The following is a 24,478-nucleotide window of genomic DNA, read 5'->3' as shown; positions in this document are numbered from 1 at the left end:
GTATTGGTCGTTTGCTGGTGCAAGCCATTAAAGACTCTCTATACCATATATAGGACGAGGTGGTTTTGTAACAGAGTCAACGTTGATACAGATTATTGGCGGGGCGCTAACCCCTTTGCCTTTTCATAGAAATCTGAATCATTATTGGGTCTTACTTAGGTAATGCTCAGTAATGAGGACAACTTAGATATAAGTGTGTTTATTTAGTATGATTCAACCTGGTTTTGAACCTGTAATGCGAATGCTTAGCCTTATTGTATATTGGGTAAAGGTAACCAATCCTAATTCCACTGGCTTCTATTCTACTTTTAGTAGATCTATTATACGTTCGAGTAGACTTAAAATAAAATAATAAAATGACTGGTCTCATGATATTAGGGGCGACTCTTATATCATTGCTGTGTTTATGGTCTCTCTTGGGCACTATTTGTCTACTAATTAATCACTAGGGTCTATATCTCCGTATCTGCTTGTTAACCTGATCCATCAGTGTGAAATACTCCAATACGCAAATATATTGGTTGCATTGCATGAGTGGTTGGTTGATAGGGTTTTACCAGAAGGTAGTACAGTCAAATACACGTCTAACGCATGAGTTGCATAATATGACGAAACCAATTTGGTTAGCATGTTCGATTTTATTTACCCAAGGACAGCATTTTATGCCGGTCACTAGGTGACTTCCTAATTGGGTTAGTTGTTAGGGGCCCAAGGGACAGTATTTTATACCGGTCACTAGTTGACTTCCCGCGGGATGGTTAGGGACCACCAAAAGGGTTGAGTATTTGAATGTACGTCCACGTGACTTTTACTTCTCTGGTATTGCGTGGAGTGAATCACATTGGGACTCTGTTTGACATAGTTGCCTATAGTAGCGACGTATGCACAGTAATTTTGTAAGGCACACAAAGTGGCCTTATGGTTGATTGCAATCAGTTATTTTATTTTACAATGCTATTTTATTGCAGATAAAATCGTAAGACGCCAGACCCCTCCTTTGTCCATTTCTAAACTTATTCACAACATAAGCTAATTTATTATTAAATATTACCTATAGGTATATATATTCTAATATTTAAAATATCTTGACTGGAATCCCTTTGAACCTTTAATCTGCTTTCATAGTTTCAGACACCCCTCTTATATTCTAATTTATGATTATTTTGAATTTAATAAAACCGACAATAGCATTTTATAGGAAGAAGGTAGGTTTTATAATATTTGTGTTTTTAATAAATAATACTTATTCAATTATTTCGATAGGATTTTATGAATTCTACCATCCTCTAGGAGCGTTACCAGTTATTTCTAGTTTCTTGAGGTTTAATTTATTAGGTAATACTTGAGTTTTTTTTTATTAGGCAATATTCAGGATCCTTAGGATATATTTTAATTTCGTCTTATTTTAGGAGCGTTTTCTGTTAAATCTCTTATTTTAGGTTGTTAGTTACATATTAGGAAATATTTAGAATATGTATTGTGCTTGCTGGAACATATTACTGACTTTGTTCTGTTGTAACATGTCTCACACCTCAGAGAGCTTTGGTTATTACTTGTCATAACGTTGGTCTGTAATTCCCAATTAGATGATCTTGCCGTACCTTGCTTATATATTTACATAAGGTTTTATTTCCCACTGTGACATATTTTATTATGTTTGTGTACAGGTTAAACTTGGGCAGTCAGGTTTTTGTCCCGTCTTGTTTTCCTGACTTAGGTATTTGGCCCTAGCAATCAAGGCGGTATATCCCAATGGGTCCTAATCAGACTTCATTGGATATAGAGCTTATAAATTATTGAATTAATTTAGTTTACATACTTAATCGATTCGAATGCAATAAATCAAATTCATTAGCATTCAATACCTTGTTTATTTTATATTTCATTCCCTCTAGCTTAGACCCTTATTTACTTAGTATTATTCTCCAAAAGTTTCAATAATAGAAAAGGTTGAGGAAAGTTTCAGTATTTCAGGTTATAAAGCTTCTATAGCAGAGCTTAGGTTGGGGAAGACATTACAAACTGTCAATAGGATTTGCTACTATGGAATTTATATGAAATACTAGTATGTGACGTCACGATCAAATTACCTACTCTTTATAGTTATATAAGGGGTTTTAAAATAGAGATCGTGTCTAAAAATAACTGCTGTCTACGTTTATTTTAAATACAGACAAATACCCTATTGTAACAATTAATTCAATTTAGTACATAAAGTTACAGAAATAAAAATAAAATGTATGCTACACGTACCTAAGTTTTTCACGCGGTTTTGACTGAGCTGCATAACGATTTAATAGAACATTATGCTGCTTTTAAATACATCATTTTGAATTCAGTTCAATGAATATTGTAAGGCCTAAAATAATTTTTCTTACGTCGTTTGTTTTGTATCCGTAAATAACTAAGATTTTCCGAAAAAAACTCATTTCAAAGTGACACATTAGCTGCACACCACTATCTCAAGAGTTTAGCAGTTTGTAGTTCCTCGCGGTGTCCGCGCAAGGCGCTGGAGTGTTATTACAATCGCTTGCTGAGTCAATCGTTTAGACGATCCATTATAAGTACAATCTCTGATGTTACACGATTGTTACCGGGTCAGAGTTCACGTTATAATAGTCACATCGACAGCTCGAGTCACCTCGTACTCATAATGAAAGGGAATGGAAGGACTGGGGTGCGAACAACTGTCGGCGGCGCCGGATGCTGCGCGCCGGCTTCCGGCCGAGGGTAGTTCTCCGGTACAGCGTTTTAGGCTCGACTTTTCAAATCTTACATATTCCTAACTGAAACTGTTTAAGACGTGTCATTGGATTTTTTATACTTTAGTTTTAAATTTATATTCACTCATGCAGCGATACCTAACTAAGAGTCATATTTGTAAGGACTCTATGAATTTATTTTCAATTCCATGGTTAAATGCTGGTAGAGAATGCGGTAAGGATAATAAGTCCGCCACTTATTTTAAACTAGTTAATAAAATGTACAAAACTTTTACGGATCAGCGCTAAGGAATCAATCAACTAAGTACCGATAGAACATTTTCACAATCAATACGAACAGATTTTAAATCGAACTAGAACACTTTAAATTAACTAAATTATATCTTTTATTTGTACGCACTAAAAATTATTTGAGACTGAATAGTTCATTTTATAAAATAATTCACTCAGAACATGCACCGTCGGCGCGATTCGAGAAATGAATTAGAGATGCACTAGATATGAAATAGTAAAGATATGTGACGTTTTACGGCAAAAGGTACCTTATGGCGGTTTGGCGCTTACGCTATTATTAACGCCGCTCCAATATTATTGTGGCCATAAGGTACCTTTTGCCGTGGAACATCACATATCTTTACTATTTCATATCTAATGAATCTCTAATTCATTTCCCGAATCGCGCCGTGTATGGTCTTAACTACACTGCACATAGTGCTGTGATTATCACTCGCAAGCGTACTTCGCGACTGAGCGTCTCTCCAGTTATACACCCGAATCTATACTCTACCTAGACCGCGTCTATAAAACCTACTGTCCACGGAGCAAATAAAGGATACGGTGGACCCCCCCTAGAGGGTAGGGGGTCCAGACGGGTGGTGTTTAAAAATTTCACCCCCACTGCCTTCAGCTTCACAATGCTGTAATCAGCGATTGCCTTTTGAAATCGAAGCTTGTGCTTAATTTTTGTTTTAGTTTTGTATGTAGCCAATAGGGCGTATTTATCTGCGGTAGTTTTGTAAAAAAAATCTTGTTCATTTATGAAAAATGGTTGCAAATAGCTCTTGCTAGCTCTTCTATCAACATTATTGAAAAATGTTCCAAAATTCAACCAACACAGCATATTATGACTTACTTTGGTACTACACAGTTAAATTAAAAGAGATGTATTGTAAATATGTATGTTTTAAAGGTCGTAGAAATAAATGCGCGGCAATACCTACAATCAATTCAATCAATCAATTTTGTGAAGTCCCCAATCCGCATTGGGCTAGCGTGGGGACTATAGCCCAAGCCCTCTCGCGCATGAGAGGAGGCCTGTGCCCAGCAATGGGACGTATATAGGCTGAAATGATGATAATGATGAATACCTACAATATGGAATATTAGGCAAAGCTCTGCGTAGGTGGCACCTTTGTGACACATACTGTAAACAAACCACATTGACACATCACAAGTCACGTCAATCACATGGCCTACCGCGAAACAAGAAAATCGAAATTTCGTTATCTAATCTCTCTATCACTCTTGCAAATTCGAGCGATAAAGAGGCAGATAACTAAATTTCGATTTTCGCGTTTACCGGTAGGCCCTTGTTAACAAACCGCCTTGATGCATCAATGTCATATTTTATTGTCTGTGAAAACTTGTCAAAAACAGTTTAAGGCATATGTATAAGTTAGTCTATGAATTTACTGAGTCGGTAGTGCTCTGGCGGCAGAACATTGCAGTAATATCCCCTAAATACATAAGTCATATTCAGTAGCTAAAAAAAATCTCGTTTGTATTATGTATGCCACGTGATTCGATGTGAAGGTTAAACTATTTTGTCAGTCAGTCTTTATATAATAAAGACAAATCAAATAACAGTGACTGTATTTGAGCGATTATTTGTTTAGTAAGTGATCTGTTATCTAATTTTAGAGGACAATTGCCTGATATTACTACACCTTATAACAGTTATAACACAAAGTCCCCCGCGGCGTCTGTCTGTTTGTGTGTATGTATGTTCGCGATACACTCAAAAACTATTGAACGGATCAATAGAATGATTCTCGAAGAAGGTTTAGGTGTACAATTTGTTAAGATGTATGTAACGCGTGCGTGCGCATTTCTTTAAAAATAAAGCTAGGTGGCATAATAGGTAGAGGTTGGCCACCTCGAAAGGATGGGTGAAGATCGGGCAGCCAAAAGGGCCTACTTGGGTCGACCAAGTGGACGCCGTCCTGTTGGTCGTCCTAAATACCGTTGGGCAGATAGAGTGGAGGCAGATCTCCGTGAGCTTGGCGTTGGCGATAGCTGGCGGTCCGATCAAAGTGGTGTGCTGCTGTGTGCGGAGCCTTAGATAAGCCTTATAATTATAACTATAGCTGATAACAATCATTTGAATACTACACTCCTCACGTGACTTCGTTCATGTGACTTTTACGTAGAAATGTGAAAACTTTACAAAATATTGGAAAGGTTAACCAATTACCTATTTTTAAAGTAATATTTTTGTTTCAATTCTATAATAATAGATGTAAGAATTCTATAGCTATTTTGTAAGAGTAAGTTCGGAAAATGTCCGTTGGCACATCTACCCACTTCTACGCTTGTATTGTAAATGCTTGATACTCTCTCTGTTAGTAGGTACCTATTACTAATGTTTAAAACTCATTTTCAACCTGATGATTACCGGAATTAAATGAGCCATAGGTATGTAAATTTAGATTAAAAATATATTTCACCAAATTTTTATCTAGATCATATATCATGTTATGTTCGAAATTTATTTTCTTTTTCTATAATATAAAAACAAACATTCACACACAAATTATCCCACCAAATGTTTTTGGTATAATTAATATGATACCTGACATATTATTTTACTGACTCATTAAACTCGCCAATGTTTAACAAGCGTCTGGGTCGTAAGTAGGTACGCAACTGTAATTGAATTTACGAGGAATGACCGATTTGACCGTCGCCAGGCATATGAATACAAGTGTTATGCGAAGGATACAAAAAGTGACCCCTAGACTTTGAAAACATAGTTCAGTTGTTTTCAGAGTGTACAAAAAGTGTTGGAGAAGAAACAAGAGTCAAAACGATTATCTACATGTTCGTTTCAATACCTACTTAATATTCATACATATAATTACCTATATTATTCTAATAGATACAACACAATCAGACAAACTCGTGGGATTTCAAAAATTAAGACGCACAAACATAGGTACTGTTGAAAATTCTGATGTAGAAATCGTTCTTAGGATTAAATATGTTAGGGACTTACAAAATTTACTCGACGCATCGTTAACGAAATCCCGAAGAATGCAAGTAGATACGAATATATTCTACGAGTAGCCCTTGTAGCCTTCCTTTACAACCATTATAATTTTTATAATTTAAACCAAGACAAAATGTTGGGGAAAATTATTAAAACTGACACCAATATCACGGCTCGGCACACAGGCGTAACCAATCATGGAGGGTGCGTACAATTTGTGAAATGTGATAGTTTACAGAAATCAAGGCAAAATGGGCGAAGCGGGCGGTGCCATGTTTTTTATTAATAATTTATTTTCCTGCGTTTAAGACAATCAAATGTCTGCCTATGTAAGGCAATGTAACTAATACTAAGGTAGCTACAGACAGCTAATGTGACTTTGAACATTAGAAAACGTAAGATTTGAAAACAATATGTCAGGTGTCAGTTGTCAAACTGACCTCTAGACAGCAAATAAAAAAAAGACATTGTTGGTGTGTGTGTGTGTATAGATGTCACCTTTTATGTTTTTATATTTTACTGTAGGCACGTTAAATAAACTTGAAACCGTATAAGTACTTTAAACTAGAGGTAAATATTACAGTAAAATCTTAAACAAACGAATTTCTAGAACATGAAATATCATGATGACATGTTTTCGTCCCAAATTTGTAAACTACATAACTTAAGTATAAACTTAGAAACCTTATTGATCCTGTGGACATCACAGTACAAAACGTTATTGCCCAAAATTGGCCCTAACTTAACACATGTGGCGGCTATTTTAAACTCGTAATAACGCCACACGTGTGACACACCCATTACCACATATTACAAAAAATGCGAGGGAAACAATAAAATCGGGGGATAAGTGGACGTTGTAAAATTGATTTTGAGAAAAGAAGAGGACATGGAGAAGACTTGTAATCAGCACGTAGTAAGAAATATTACTTAATATTTAACTTGTAGTGGAAAAAAATGTAACTACCAAAAATGTAGTTGAATACTACGATTTGGTAATAAAACAGCTACGTACCAAAATATTACTACGATAAAAACACCCCATAAAACGTGTTATTATACAACAATATGTATAAATTTACTACAGATCATACCTATAAGTTAAAAAAACATCAATCGCTTTGCCAATCAAATTCGCTTTTAATTAACAAATTCCCCACCGGTCACTCTGCAGTACACAAAGCAACCATGGGAGCTATTCGCCGCGACCCGTCCAATGCAACCGACACAACAATCCTTTAGATTCCTGACCTAGGGGACCGCAGATAAATTAAGCCATACTATTCTATAAAAAGCTTGTCAGAAAATATAGATAGCCCATCTCTACCCGTTGCGTACCCGGGGCAATCTATCACAGAAAATCTATGATATATTTACACACACTGAATGCATTATCGCCATTCCTAAATCAGCTATCAACGGACTCTTTTCACTAAAAGGGTGAGCTCCACTATAGAAAAGGTTGACCCCTCATAAAGACTTATCACTTCATATACAAAATAAGGCTATACTAATCCGAACTATCTCAAGCCAAATGACGTTTAGAGAAGCAGATCTTAAAGATCAAATTTCAATGTACTCAGGCCCGTAGATCGGATCTCGCCAAAGTTAGCGGTAGTTTTTTCACAACAATCTCCTCTTGGACTTAACTTACGTTATCGCGCCCACGAACGCCACGAGGAATGGAGCCCGCACGTACATAATAAGGACGATATTTCTAAAGAAATTTAAATTCACCCGCAAAGGTCCCGAGTCCCAAGATAGGATTAAAGATTGGGCGCAAAGATGGCCCTTTTGTGGCCGACCCTTAAGAAAACATGTCTTGATATGGAAATATCTTGAACGGGACGTAATCGAGGAATCATTTACGGGGGCGATCGCTTGTCGGAAGAAATTATCAGAATCTATGAATGCTTAGATAATTGGTCAAACTTTTAACCCCCGGGTTTGGGATGACGACGTTTATTTTGCATGAGCGGAGAAGTAAAAAGCGTATCATTGTTAAGTCATATCGGACCGAGCATTGCGATGCGGTAGAGCGTGCACGCTCACGTTTAAAAGGATAATTTCATCTGCGGCAGGGGCGCCGCGGAACCGACGCGGCTACAACTGTCCAGACCGCATAATTGTCATTGCACTGCAATAAGAATGACCCTGCAGGCGATGGACTCGACATGCAACCAGTTGGAAAAAACAACACCAATGCGTAAAAAACATGACGTCCGAACTAACAATTTTAACCCTTCACCAAATTGAAACGACGAAACAAGTAATTTGAATACGAAACACCTATATAGCTCGACAATCCTTCATTAATTTGTAAGCCAAACAAAGGATACCAAATACTGGACCCACCGTACACTTGAGCCAATATTTGTTTTGATACAAATAACTGACGGCCATCGGTTCTCGGTTTTGTGATGGTAATGACTGTGGCAGACCTTGTGGACACAGTATCCATATGTCATATTCTTTGTTAAAAATTCAAATGATGTATAAATATGGGAATCTTTATACATAAAATTCTTAGAGAAATAGTCATTGACACGAAATCGAATATCAGTTTGTTCTAAATTTAACTAGGAGCTTATTCAAAGGACACGCGATAGGCACGAGACAATCTTCCCCTCACCTTTACATGGCGACGTCACTTCTAAAATTAAAACCCACTTATTTTAAACCCGCCACTTAGCCACCTTCCCGTCTGTACAAAAACTAAAAATATCCCCGACCATTGTGTCACGCTCAAAGAAGTTCCATAGGTCACGGCAGCGCATGAGCATGTACCGCGTGTCAGGAACACGCCAAACATTTTTTATCTTTGAAAAAATTATAAAAGGCCGCCTAACAATAGACCTCAGTAGCATCTTTGACAATTATAATATCAGTCGGTCGTTTATGAAATGTCATTAAGGCCGTCTTGTTGTCAATCGATATTAAACTCTAAGCAAATAACAACAGGAGTTTAAAATGCCAGAACTGGTTTTGAGTATTCAGCTCGTCGTCATGGTTAACATAAGGGTCATCACAAAAGGCACAAGATAACAATGAACGCACGTCAATCGTGTGCTCATGCAAATATTTTTTTCTTCCGAAACCTTCCCCTTATCTGTTCATACAGCGATGGGGTTAATTAATATGTACAATATAATACAATTAAATTTATATTCACTTTTTTAAGTTGGCGCGAGGTCACGACTTACTGTCACCATTAGAATTATGTCCTTGTTTTGACAATACGATTCCATTTGAATGCGGTTTTAATGTTCTGTAGATTTATGGATTGAAGTCTTTTGTTTCTGGTTATCAATTTAATGCGATATTTTATTATAACGGAGCCCTCATGCTTTATTGAGCACGGCTGGTGTGACAGCTCACTCGAAGGGGTTAATATTAAGGTTTAGGATAAACGCAATAAGCCGAAACAACTGGTGTCGAGTCAAACCTGCAATTGACATTTCGATGATAGCGCAATCGTATTACGTTGCAGCACTATTTTTCCCGAGTTTTTATGACGGAATTTTAATAACTCTTTCATAACGTTTCCTGGTCTCAAAATGTGAATTGTCTGGTTTCAGTTAGCGTTAAACTTCTAAATCTACAAAGCGAGGTAATGCGGGTACAGAATGTTGTACGTTGCACAAATTCGGGTTTAAGAAAGCTTTTGTTGTGCAACGGTTTAATACAAAAGTGTCAAATGACGGCACATCTGCTCCCACAAAGGGTTACGCTCGGCTTTTAGATTATTTTCCGAACCACCCCCGCAAGATTGCTCGCTTATACAGATGTTCGTGATTTTAGACGTTTATTTCTATTAACTATGGCTTAAAGGATCGTTGATTTTTTAGACAAATTTTGAACATAATAAGTAGTAAAACTTTTAAACCAATTTCGTTTCATGGTCTACAAAGTTGAGTGCAATTTCATTCTAGAAGATGGTTTGGAAGGACTAAAATGTTTGTAAATTATGTTGTTTTTATTTAATGCATATACATTATTATGTTTTCTTTCGACGTTACTATTGGACAAAATTATATCTAAAACGATTTTTTTTACAATTGCAATTTCTTTGCCATGCCGTATTAGTAACTACGAAAAAAGAAATTCAGGTACACGTTCGGCCAGAATGAAAGCACCCCTTGCATCAATAAGCAGCTAAAGTGACGAGATATAACTACGGAAAGAAATATATGGACAGACGATGACATCAGCATTCCACGGACCAACATTGTTATTGTGCAACATCTCGCAGACGACAAAGGACACGATAAAATTGTCTTCAGCGGCCGAATCCTTTGACACAAAGCGATTACCTAAGAATCATTTATAAACTAAACATGACCAAACGGCGATGACGTGAAGCTTCTAAATAATAGGGAATTTGTCAGTCGCACGTGTCTATTTGGAGATATATTTGGCTGGAAGATATGCGTCATCTCTGTATAGGGTATTATTTCATATGTAATAATCCGGAGAAAAGATTAAGAACAAAGAAATCGTAATACCCTTTAAAAAGAAAGAACAATTATTTCCTAGATGACAGAGTAATTTTGTTGTGCGGGGCAGGTATCCTCGATTTTCGACATTAATTACATAGATAAAAGCCCCTAACACCAAGCATTAGATAGATAGAAGGACAATTGTTCGTACTTACCACTGTGCATAGTATTAGATTCAGCGTCAGCAACTTCCGTCCTAGATTTCTTTTGATCATCTGGCGAGGCTGAAGTATCCATGTGCTCTTGTTTGATCTTGGGTTTGATGTCTTCATCGGGGGAACTTGATGGCATTGGTGATGTTGATGCCCTCCGCTTTGGTGTTGATACACCAGCGTCAGCTTCTGTTGGTAACAATATTGTTTATGCTTATTAAAATCATAGAACATGCAGAAGACACATGGTCCAAAACATGTCAAGATAGAATAGTGATTGAGGTTTACCAATAGATTTTGCAATCATGTAGATTGATTTATGTGAGACCCACTAAGAGTCTTCAGTCGACCTTAAAGATTAGGAGACGACTTACCGTCTAATAACCGCTTTGGCGTGCTAGAAGCACCTCCATCTTCAATGAGATCAGGAGGAGCAATTGAAGGGCTAGCCAGCGGCGGTGTATGGACTCTGCTGCTGGGCGGTCTTCTGGCTGTTAGCAGCGATGGCCGCCGTCCGCTCGCGTTCGCGCTTGACACCTGGCCGGGTCGGGACCCGTCTTCAGGGTCAGAGTTAGGACCTACGATGAAGACAGATATTTGAAAAAGGAATTGAAGAGATCACTATATATAAGATCCACTTAGTTTGGCTGAAAATTACAAAGTGTAAAAGGATACATCGTCAGAGATTGACGACCGGTCTGGCCTAGTGGGTAGTGACCCTGCCTATGAAGCCGATGGTCCCGGGTTCGAATCCTGGTAAGGGCATTTATTTGTATGATGATACAGATATTTGTTCCTGAGTCATGGTTGTTTTCTATATATTTAAGTACATATTTATAAATTATATATATCGTTGTCTGAGTACCCACAACACAAGCCTTCTTGAGCTTACTGTGGGGCTTAGTCAATTTGTGTAAAAATGTCCTATAATATTTATTTATTTATTTATTTATTTATTTATAATACTATCAAATTCTTAGAGATAATCTCGCTAATGTTACCAGCTGTAAATTCAAACTCTTTTAAAATGATTAGTTACGAAATACGAAAGGTTAAATGCAACGTCGTCAACTACAGTGTGACATGAACTTACCTGCACTGTAACAGTGGTAGGACGTGAGATCCTTGTCGCACGACGAGATCTTGTGCTGGATGAACCGCACGATGTCGGCGAGTGCGAAGGCGCGCCGACACGCGCCGCAGGTCAGCGTGTCGGACATGCCCGGCGTCGGCGAGCCGCCGCCTTCGGCCGCGCTGTCCGCATCCGCTGAAAGAAAAGGGAAATTAAAAAAAACATAGACGATATCTTTATCATTGTTACTCACACTCTTCATTAAAGTATGTACCAGCCGACTACCGGCATTCAAAATTGACAGACGTAATTTAAACGTAGAAGTTTGGTGTTACCTACAGCTTGAAACGGGAAGGTTATTGTTTGAAAATGTACGAGTGTTTTCATTATATATGAAGAAAATATTTAAAACAGTATAATAACATTTTTACAATATGTATAAATGTCTACAATATTTCAGATTCTAAGTAATTTTTGCACAATGAGATTCTTGAAATTTATTTTCGCTTGTGATTGAACGGATTCTTAGGCATTTTTCTAAAGATGAAACGGTGTTTTTATATGTAAAATATTTTTAAATTATTCTGAATTGGCCAATGGCGTCACTATGTAAGTGTGTACTGATACATGGTCCGATCATTACTCACTGGTTCAATATTTAAACAGTTGCTTGGTGTACACCATAACATCATCTACCCTTGTAAAATTGCAGGTATTTTAACTAATTACAGTCTTAAGACCAAATTTTATTATTTAATGAATACGAAATGTCAATCAAAGATTTAGATATTTCATTTAGTAAAATATAATGATATTTAGCTAATACTGAAATGTCAGTGATGAGATTTATGACTAGCCTTACCACGACGGCCTTATAGTTAGGGAGGCGAATAGGGGAATTTTCGGCAATACTCGAGCGTGGCAGTTAAAGATATGAGAGATACCTTAGACCTAATAGAACAACCTTGTAAAGTATTTAGCTCTATATGTAGTGACGCGCGCCTAGGATAGACGATCAGATTAGTAAAAAAAAATGGATAGTCTGAAATACTCGAGCGCCTCAGATTAAGATATTGGGGGTTGATTTTAGTGTTTAAAGACTAAATTTAACTAATCTGACGATAAGTCTTTGACGCCGCCGAGTTATAGGGTCGCGAACTTGTAAAAAAAAAACGTTAATCCGGCATTCTCGAGCGCGATTTTTTTATTTTTTATTTTGAAGAATATAATCTAAAACTTACTAAAAATACAAAATCTGCCGGTTTCCGCATGACCGGAAGTGTGGAGGAGCCATTTCGTCTTCCTAAGAACGCGTTGCGGCATATAAGTCGCGAACGATACATTTTACAAAAAAAAAGTTTAAATTAACAAAAAAGGTAATTTTATTGTCATTCTTAAATTCCCCGTTTTATCAAGGAGAAAGAAAGGAAAAAAAAGAAACCAAAAAACCTTTTTCGGTCAGATTAAGAGAACCCACCAACATTTTTGTCAGATTAAAAAAATATGCTTTCAGGATACCGAGATAAACCTCCCCTATGAAAATCTGACGCGCTCGAGTATTTCAAAAAAACTTTTTTTTTTGCATTTTCAAAAATTCATCGTAACTTATCGTCACGCCGAAATCGTCAGTTTTTTTAAAGGAAGCTTCCTTGGGGCCTACTTAACACCCCTTCCGAAAATCTGACGCGCTCGAGTAAATTTTTTTTTTTTGCATTTTTGACTACTTTATATGCCTACCCCCACCACGCAAACCGGCAGATTAGTATACCGTTGTTATCAGAGGCACTCGGGGCATACGTAGTATCAATATCTGACGCGCTCGAGAATGCCCAAGTAACTGTTTTTTTTAACATTTTTGAAAAACCGTACACGCCAAACCCACCGCTAAAATGGTTTTTGCCATACGAGCTTTTCTTTTCGAAATTATTTTATCTTTCGATTTTGATAGGTCTTGACGGCGCCGTTGAATTACGCCATTTAGCTACCTCGCCTCCCTAACTATTAGCAGTGTCAAACTGACACATTCTATAACGTCTGCGTAACTTACTTTCTATACATCTCGCTCGCACTAATAGGTATACGAGTACGCTGCATAGAAGGTAAGTTAAACACACGCTAGCGAATATGTCAGTGTCAAGGGTGGTAGCCGTAGAAATTAGAAATGAATTTAAACAGTATTGTGAGATTAGTATTTACTTGCGATGGATCCCTATTAAGGTAAGGCAGTAATTACTACAGTTTGGTCATATTTTTAAAGATGCTATTGTAATAACTACAGTTTGGTCATATTTTAAAGATGCTATTTGTTTGGTCAAAAATGTCGAAATATAACCTGAATATATGTACACACAAAGCGTCAATTCCGTAATTGCACGTATTGTTTACACATTGCGGTCCAAGGAACATGTCGTCCGAACACAAAAAAGTGGTCCGCGACATATGGACAATGAAACTTTCATCCCTTTGAGTGTGAAATTACATTTAATTATGAGTTGTAAGTCACGGTGTTTCTTTAAGGTGTCAGGTGGTTTGACCACTTATCTCTGAGCAAAGGATAATGACAGCGGCTTGCGGTCATGGAAGGGTTTTTTGACTCTTTTGTACCAATCGCTTTCACGTCTTTTGAATTTTTAATAAGATGTTGCTCAACGGTGTCAACTTGATGTCTTTTATGTTAATAAATTGGCTCCCTAATTAGGGGGGGCTGCATAACAAAAAAACTGTTATGTTGGTAACTAATAATCAGACCAAAGGGCAAGATGATAAAATTGGAACCGTCAAATTTAGTTATGAGGCAATACTAAAACTCATGCATTTGAAATTAAATAATATGTACTTAGATAAAAACTACCAGGAAAGTGCCAAAAAAAAAAGATTTGTACATTTATTTATAGCGTAATAATTGAGGTAGTACATTAAGAAATAATTAACCACAAAGTAGTCAAACAATACCGCAAAAATATATATGTGCTTGATTTTATTGCACAGGATTTTGACAATTACAAAGGTGTTTCACACACGATTGGTCCGCGTTCTTCGGATCAAGGCGCTCTTTGGCTAATTTCACACAAGTACCGTCTATAACATTCCGTTATTATTATTTCCTTCGCCATAAAAGAAATGTAGGCCGTTCCTTAATGTACAGGGGTGAAACCTGAGTACTAAATTAATATAGGGAAAAAACGTGATTCGACTGTTTTGTTTACCGTTGTACCTGGGTTTGTACAGGGGGTTTATTATGTAAATGTGTCATTATTAATGGGATTTTTTCACGTTTGCTCAACGGTATGGCTCGTGGCAAATAGGTTTTGTTTTTTAATCTACCTTTTGGATTTATTTACATATAGGCACGCTTCGTTTTACATTTAATAGAGAAAACGGAAGTAAATTTATATTTCAAGACAAAAAACGATATTAATTAACCGATATGAACATATAGAAACATACAAATAACTAAGAAGTATAGCCTGTCCGATTTCTAAGATAAGAAGATCAAAGTTCGCATAGATTTACTATAGCGCACTTGATCTTAGAAAAGCCTAAATACCTTATTTTTGTTAATTTCTTAGTCCTCAAATACTATAAACATATATTATACTCTAATACATGCTCTAATCATAACCCTACTAAAGTACCTACCATAACATACAAACACCTACACCTAGTATCGACTAAATATGAACCCAATATCAACGACATTAGATTACCTATGAAACCGTTTACGTTCACGTAAATCCGTGATCAAATGCCCACTGGGCAGCCAAGCCACTCCCACCCCACGCGACTGGACAGTGGTCAAACACATGCGCCCTGGACAAAACTTTACACCCGAACTAACTCCACATTTCCGACCGGTGATTTATCGAAACTATTGAAATGAGGGTGTTAAATACTTTAAGCTTTAATTGTGTGGGCGGGTAGTTACACTTTACGACCACTTTGTGTACCTAATAAATAGTCTATATAACCTTTTATGACAATACATTTAAGTGGAAACTTTTCGCTTTATGTTATCGTACCGTTTGTTAGTATTTTATAACAAAGGACTACAGTTGTAATTGAATGTAGGTACTTGTAAGTTTGTATTGGATATTGTGTGGCTCTGGTTTATTGAAAGGCTCTGTCTAGCCGCAAGGATAGTCTAACGCCTCAGGTGACGGTGTAGGGAGAGCCACCCTCCAAAAGGGCTGGAGACCGAAAAGTTTAAATTAGCTCGTTACCACACACGCCGTAACACGCCAGTTTTATCTGAGTTTTGTTTTTTCGCTACAGAAAAGGTCACCGCCGAGTAACTTGTGTGTTAAAACAAACTTTCGACTTGGACGTCGCATTAATAATTAATTAAGTTTTGTCCCGACGTGCCGCGATTCGTACCCCCGTGTTAATTTGCTTGTCGGAATTATACGTGTTACAATTTGTTTTGTAAGCATCTTTTAGAAAATGTATCTAAAATTCGTCAGTTATTTTGGAAAATCTTTTGACTGCCTTTTGCGTCATAGATGAAACTTTGGAATCTATAATTTCTATTATATTAAATGATTGATAGCCGTTCTATCCATAATATGTCTAACAAAAAATGCATCCAACTCTGACATTTCGGTGACCACCGTGTCCAATATTAATTGGCAAGGGATAGTCTATTGTGCATGGAGCTTGAGCCACAATAGGTCGAATAAAAATAATAAGAATAGCTATCGAATGTTGCGGGGGTGTATTGTGTTGTATTCCGATTGTGGGTTGATTTTTGGTAATAATAGTGAAATTTGGAATAATTATATATGTAGCAGCAATTGAACTGGAGCGAAAGTTTTATTCCGAAAGTAGTCATTACTAATAATTGGATTTTGGAATGCAAAAATAAGATATTGAAATAAGTCTTGAAGTGATACTTAAATTGATGTTTTCGTTAACGATAGTTATGTATTTGTTTAGATTTATATTTCGTAAAGGTTTTTTTTTCATTCAGAGAAATTAAGCAATATTTTTTGTTACTTTAATTGGCTTATCGAATGTTCTTGATTTTATTACTACAACTATGTATACCTAATTATGCCTTCTTTGTATCTAATGTACATATTTATTATTATGCCTAACTGTATTATCCTAAATTAAAATTCCGCAGACATCATGTGACTCCGAAGTCCTCCGTTCTGTTTACGTTTTGTCTTTTGTGCATCTTGAATGGCGGTTTCGGCGTCTTTGACGACTTTATTCAGTGCTTGAGTTGGCCTGAGGTCGGAAATGGACGGGAACAAAGACTGTCGGTATTGCGCTTTAATAAGCAAGGTTTTAATAGAATTGGTCTTAAGGTCTTGATAAATTTCAGTTTGTCTGATAAGTTTATTTCCGTTAAAAAGTCTGTAAGTGTGCACAGTGGTCATTTTTTAATTTTGAAGTGAAAACTTCTTTAGCGGTGCACTTTTGTGATGGGGAAAAAATATTAAACTCGCGACAGGTCACGTGACAGTAAGATTCGTAAGACGTAAGACGGACACGTGACCTGATCGAAAAACTGTTACAATGTCGTTGAGTTTTCACTTCTGCCGGCACTCCCGAAATGCAACCCGCTGTTTTTTTTGTAAGTAGGTATACTAGGTACATGTAAAATGATATCGGAACCAATGCAAAGGAACAACAGAATTGAAGACTAACTATACTAAAAACATTTTAAATTGATGACATGCGTATTTAATTGCTGGTATACGGGCGATTCACTCGTAAAAAATACTTTGACGTTTCAATAAAAGGTCTAAATAAAGCGGGCGCCCAAAGTGTCCCTTATGCGAATTCATATATTTTTAATAAATGTAATTTTTCCAGCCTAGAACCGTAAATAGCCAGCATACCACGCCCATCTAGGCCTCCACTTGGCCATTCATAGGAGGCGGGCTGTGTCAACACCAACGAATGACGTCACACAACTCAATATGGCCACTTTCTACCCTTTGCTTTTTATAATTACTTAGCTAATAAACGGTTATGTGCCAAGTAGGTACATATAGGGTACGCTTTAAGATGTGGCTCAAGTACAGGCTAAAGTGTGCACCTTTGATTGGCTACGGGAAGCCATATTTTATATTACGCAGTCGGGCTTTTGTTTATGGAATTGTTTCTTTCATGTTAAATAATCTACGATTTTCTAACTTACGTCATTACGTAGAAGGCCATTGCTTTCTACGGTATCATGGAGACAAAAGTGATTTAATTATTCAACATTGCCTTAAAGAAACACTTCAGTGAAGAAAGCCTCGCTGAAATCTAGCCCAGGCGTTACTAGTACTTTTCATTGTTGGACAATTTGGGTGTGTAAACTTTAACAATGTTATTCAAAAAAACTAATTTGCTTGTAACAGTTGTAACGTTATGTTAGTCAGAATAGGTTTTGTAGCATGCTTAATAAATTATAAAATAATAATATTAATAATTATTTTTTACGGGACTATAAGTAAAAACCTGTAGTAAAATCAAACCAACAAAAAAAAAAACATTAAATAACTGCAATTATTCGTGCCATGAGACCAACATCACATCTAACATACCACTAAATAAAGTATACCTATAAATAAAATGGGATTATTTAAGGGGTCGATTCTCGCCCACCGTGGCTAATCAAATTACTCGACGTAATGCGAAGAGACAAAAACGGTTGATTATATCCATATTTTTTACCCCAGAGAGCAAAGGAGATCACTGCCAGATGCCAAATTGTTTCAAGGTGTTTAACTTATTAAATTTGCCCCTTGACAGGGTAATTTCTCGTCATTTGGAGTATTAAAGCTAATGAGTGTTAAAACGGGAAACTTTTTTTTTATTTGTATGATGTCGTTATTAAAGGCGATAGACACAGAGGTTATAGAACGGAGTATCATTCAGACTTATCATTTCACCCGAAGAAAAGTTAAAAGTTTTAGCAAAAATACATGTTACATTTACATAGAGTCGGTCCATAAAAAGTCTGCAGCGGATTTGATAGCCCACGCAGTGCAAGTGTCATTTATACGTCATAATTTCATACAAGTTTGACGTTTAAAATAACACTTGCACTGCGTGGGCTATCAAATCCGCTGCAGACTATTCTTGGTCTGACTCTAGCACCCGCTATCACTCTTATTCAGGGGTCGGAAACCGGTATTACCTTCATACCTACAAGTAACCGGTTAATGATTTCGGTTAATCGTAAACCGTGCCGTTTTTTGTTCTTTAAATCAATAATTTTATAGATTGAGGCTAATAAACACCCATTTTAAAATAAAAATAGTAAAATATTTAAAAAAGATAATCCAAAAATTGTAAATACCGGTTACCCCTGCTTTTATTCCTATGGAACTTATTTTGTAAACGTAAAAATTTAATTATTCATGTTAAATATTTTGAAAGAAAAGAAGTTTCTGTGGCAGCGATGACAAGTATGTACTCGTATGTTATCAAAGCCATATATTACATAGCAAGCAAATTCGTAATACCTACCACAAAGGTTGTCAAGCTCCTGAGGGAAACACGAAAAAACATCGGCCACTGATTACATTAGAGCGGGTCAGTAATCCTGTTACCGATATCTAATATCGGCTCGAATGTTCCAGATAACTGAAGGAAAACAGGGCCCTCCAGTGTATTGTCCTTCGTTAGAGGGATTTCATTTTTTTTTTCACGGTTTTTTCGTTTTAAGCGTGTAACGTGATGCGGCGGGGGTGGCCCCTTAATAGAAAAACGTCAAGTGAAAATTTGATGAAAATTTATTAATTTTGGACGGTGTCCGGTTTTATGGAGAAACTATTCCCCAGACAATTAGCTTAAAATGATATTAACCCGAAATAGCTACACCATAAGATGTGGGTATTTAACTTTCAAAAATATGATGTTAGCCATTAAAATGCATCTTTCTTGATAAAATATCTCATTTTTAATCTGACGCCTCCAATACCATAACCATAACATTAATTTTGGTAAAAATATAGCATCCTTCAATTAAAATTTGTTAAATCTACTGTATCTATTCTACATCCCAAAATCCAGCTGAGAACGCCTTAATCATCTTAGCGAATGAAGTCCTAAATAAGTGGTAGTAAAATCTACAAGTCGAATGCAAGCAGCCACAAAATGTGCTTATAAATAGCAACCCTTGTGCGAGAGTATTCTTTCTGGAGATATTTGTCACCGTACAAGTGTCAATAAAAACGCCACACCGGACTGTCTTGAGCTCTACGAGGCGTACTAGTGAGGGGAAATGGCGATTTTTTTTACGAATTATCGATAGAAAAGTAAGAGCCAGTTGATTACATAAGATAGAGCTATTGATAATTTAATGAACCACAAAAATTAATGGTAATAGTCATATCTATTTTTCTAAACTTATTTTAACCTTAGCCTTTAATTATTGTGCAGTTAGGTATTAGTTATTTATTTAATGCGTGTCATACAGTAAAGGTCGATGGGTTGGTGGTCGTCAGAATATTATTGTTCCGATAAGGGAAAATATGGATATCTACAATGGAGCCATAGAGCTTATTATTTAATTGTGATGGCTTAACTGTCCTCAAATAAACTATGAATGTATCAGAGATCCCAATAAACCATAAAAACCAGTTACTACTTTGGATTAGAAGTTTTAAATATAACACATAACTAGGAACATTTTTATGACCATATAAGCAAAGACCAAAGTAAGATTAGTAACCTGGAACACTTTTATACAAAATGTAATTACACTTAGGTCGTAATAAAATCCGTCTAAAGCTTATCGACATTTCGCCCCTCCCTAGCGCAATACCGTTAAAGCGGACACTTAACCCCTAATCCAGCAGTTCCCGGGCATTTACGGCAAAAATCTTAATTCCGCCTCTGTCCTTAACTGCCCGATAGTAATTATTGCCAGACACCTATTACGAGTGTATGTATACGATACATATGTGTATGCTCTGATATTTTTATGTTTTGTGAGAAAAATAGATAGGTACCTACTGCAAAGTTGAGTTTTTAATCTGATGTAAGTATGATTGTTAAGTAGATATGTAATTTTTTTTTAAATGTCCAATATTGATGCGGTTACTGTATAACAGGTAAATAGTTAACTAATCATTATTAGGTAACTATTTAAGGCAGCTGATTTCTATGGACCGATAGATAAGACGGTACCGTACACAGGTACAATACAGGTACGGTCAGTTAATTTATTTATAAATTGACTGACTTTGGGGTCACATCTTAAAACTTTTTTGCAGTAGAACATATGCGTTGCGAGATTTGCATACGGTCAGTTAATTTATTTATACACTTATTAATATTTATATTTATTAATTTAATTATAAATTGACTGACTTTGGGGCCACATCTTAAAACTTTTTTGCAGTAGAACATATGCGTTGCGAGATTTGCATTTTTTACACGACTGCCCAAAAAAAAGAGTGTATTGTTTTCAGCGTTCATGTTTGTATGTATGTGAGTTTCTTTATTCCACCTTAACTTCTGATAGCCTTAACCGATTTAGACGTATGGTACATCATTAGAATCCTTACGTCATCCCGGGTGACATAGGCTATGTGACGTCATTATAAAAACAATATGGCGGACTTAATACGCCATATTACGCAACCTTTAGAAAAAAATATCGTGCAAACCTATCGAGTAGGGTATCAAAATGAAGGGCTGTGAAAGCCGATTAATAATATATACGCAACATGTGGGTTTAAGTTTAAGTTTGAGAAAGTAAGAATTGACAAAATATGTTAAGAAAAGCTTATCTCATAAAACCAAATATTATTATTGAATGGGACATTAAAAAGAAGGGGTTTGACCGCTGATCATAAAAAAATATAATTTTATTATATTAGGTACAGTATACTACTCATAGTTTTTAATACACCTTCTAAATTGCGCTAATGGAATCGAAAAGTTTAAAATATAGCTTCTATTTATTAATCGATATGATGCAGTCTCTCTAAGCTAACTCTGCACCAACTTTGGTAGAACAAATTGTGAAAGTATCATAATAACCGTATGTTTTTATTTAATTTTAACATTTATGATGATGATATTTTCACACTTTGTCTTAGCGAATCATCAAACATCATCAAACATCAACATTTATTCAGCAAATAGGCCACAAGGGCACTTTTACACGTCATCATTGAATTTACATACAAGGAAAAATAATAACATCAACAATTTTATAAAATAAAACTAACAATTCAATCTAACGTATTACAATTACTAAGAGATGTATATGGTCTCTTAATGTCGAATTACATAAAAAATACAGATACAAAACACAAAAAAAAAAATCTATAATATTTAGAGGTGTAAATGTCTCTAGGTGTCAGAACTATAAGATTATATAGTTTATCAAGTTATCCTTAGAGATGTATAGGGTCTCCAAGAGTCAATATCCTGTATAATTAATACATTCATTAAGAGAAAAGAAACATACGAGAGCAGAATGAGGCGTCTCACTGTAATTAATTAATAAAAATAAAGTTACTAAGTATAATAGCTTGTGTTAGCTTAAACAGACCAGTCTCCACAAACAGCACCCGTTCACGAGTATGACGCGTATCTCAGCCATCGCCTCCCTCAACCTTCATTCGGGAATGCTATGCAAAGTCAGCTTGGTATTTTCTGGATAAATGATTTCTTCTAAAAAAAATTGTAGATTCTTTCCTAGGACGCCCGACGTACGTGGCGCGCTGTACGCGTTCCAAAACCGGGCGCCTTCGGTGTCCTCATACTAAAAGCGTCGGGCGTAGCCCGACGTACGTGACACGCTGTACGCTTACCAAAGCCGGGCGCCTTCGGCGTCCTCATACTCAAAGCGTCGGGCGTAGCCCGACGTACGTGGCGCGCTGTACGCGTTCCAAAACCGGGCGCCCGCATACTAATAGAGTCGGGCGTAGGTAGCCCGACGTACGTGGCGCGCTGCGCGCGGTCCAAAGCCAGGCGCCTTCGACCTTCTCATACTAAAAGTGTCGGGCGTAGCCCGACGTACGTGACACGCTGTACGCTTACCAAAGCCGGACGCCTTCAGCGTTCTCATACTCAAAGCGTCGGGCGTAGCCCGACGTCCGTGGCGCGTTGTACGCTTACCGAACCCGGGCGCCTTCGGCGCCCTCACACTTAAAGCGACGTACGTGGCGCGCTGTACGCGTTCCAAAGTCAGGCGCCTTCGGCGCCCGCATACTAAAAGAGTCGGGCGTAGGTAGCCAGACGTACGTGGCGCGCTGCACGCGGTCCAAAGCCAGGCGCCTTCGACCTTCTCATACTAAAAGAGTCGGGCGCAGCCCGACGTACGAGACACGCTGCACGCTTACCAAAACCAGGCGCCTTCGGCGTCCTCATACTCAAAGCGTCGGGCATAGCCCGACGTACGTGGCGCGCTGCGCGCGGTCCAAAGTCAGGCGCCTTCGACCTTCTCATACTAAAAGTGTCGGGCGTAGCCCGACGTACGTGACACGCTGTACGCTTACCAAAGCCGGACGCCTTCAGCGTTCTCATACTCAAAGCGTCGGGCGTAGCCCGACGTCCGTGGCGCGTTGTACGCTTACCGAACCCGGGCGCCTTCGGCGCCCTCACTTTTAAAGCGACGTACGTGGCGCGCTGTACGCGTTCCAAAGTCAGGCGCCTTCGGCGCCCGCATACTAAAAGAGTCGGGCGTAGGTAGCCAGACGTACGTGGCGCGCTGCACGCGGTCCAAAGCCAGGCGCCTTCGACCTTCTCATACTAAAAGAGTCGGGCGCAGCCCGACGTACGAGAACGCTGCACGCTTACCAAAACCAGGCGCCTTCGGCGTCCTCATACTCAAAGCGTCGGGCATAGCCCGACGTACGTGGCGCGCTGCGCGCGGTCCAAAGCCAGGCGCCTTCGACCTTCTCATACTAAAAGTGTCGGGCGTAGCCCTACGTACGTGACACGTTGTACGCTTACCAAAGCTGGGCGCCTTTGGCGCCCTCATACTAAATCGTCGGGCGTAGCGCGACGTACGTGGCGCGCTGAACGCTTACCAAACCCGGGTGCCTTCGGCGCCCTCATACTTAAAGCGTTGGGTGTACCCCGACGTACGTGGCGCGCTGCACGCGTTCCAAAGCCTGGCGCCTTCGGCGCCCTCATACTAAAAGCTTACTAAATCTGGGCGCTGGAGGCGCCCTAATACTAAAGGAGTCGGGCGTAGCCCGACGTATGTGACGCGCTGCACGCGGTCCAAAGCCAGGTGCAAATCATAAAACATATGGTTGGTTTAAAAAATCTAAAAAGTATAAAATAAAATAAATTAATTAAAAATTAAAAAACACGACTGCGAAAAAGCGAACTGAAAAGACAAAAATAATTTATAGTTGTGTTAGTTACCCAGTCACATGATTGATATTTTTCATTGACTGTACCTGTGTATTTTATTTCGATTGCAGTCGGGGACCTTTTAAATGGGAAAATGTCAATACATCAAGGTCCCCGACTGCAATTGAAATAAAATACACAGGTACAGTCAATGAAAAATATCAATCATGTGACTGGGTAACTAACACAACTATAAATTATTTTTGTCTTTTCAGTTCGCTTTTTCGCAGTCGTGTTTTTTAATTTTTAATTAATTTACATGTATTTTTTAATGGAATTGCGGGTTGACGTGATACTGTTAGGATATATTTATTGTGGCAAGCAAAAAAAATGAGTTAGTGGCCATATTTTGTTTAAGGTTTTAATTATAAATAATAATAAAAACTTTTTATCCAAACCTACCAAATACACTTTTAATTAAATTTTGGTCTAGAACATTGCTA

At 37.6% G+C, this 24,478-nt stretch overlaps 1 protein-coding gene across 1 annotated transcript in view; it reads right to left on the bottom strand.

Moving 5' to 3' along the window:
• LOC134797165 (B-cell lymphoma/leukemia 11A) overlaps positions 1-24,478 on the bottom strand; it is a 53,837-nt gene that overhangs the window by 11,943 nt on the left and 17,416 nt on the right. The window contains exons 2-4 of the mRNA XM_063769419.1: positions 11,736-11,909; positions 11,017-11,220; positions 10,646-10,831 (exon numbers count right to left, since the gene is read on the bottom strand). Coding sequence (XP_063625489.1) covers positions 10,646-10,831; positions 11,017-11,220; positions 11,736-11,909 — 564 coding nt within the window. The remainder of the gene's footprint in view (positions 1-10,645; positions 10,832-11,016; positions 11,221-11,735; positions 11,910-24,478) is intronic.

This window comes from Cydia splendana, chromosome 14 (assembly GCF_910591565.1).
Source record: "Cydia splendana chromosome 14, ilCydSple1.2, whole genome shotgun sequence".
In the NCBI taxonomy this organism is placed as follows: domain Eukaryota; kingdom Metazoa; phylum Arthropoda; class Insecta; order Lepidoptera; family Tortricidae; genus Cydia; species Cydia splendana.
This window is presented reverse-complemented; position numbering and strand designations above follow the sequence as displayed.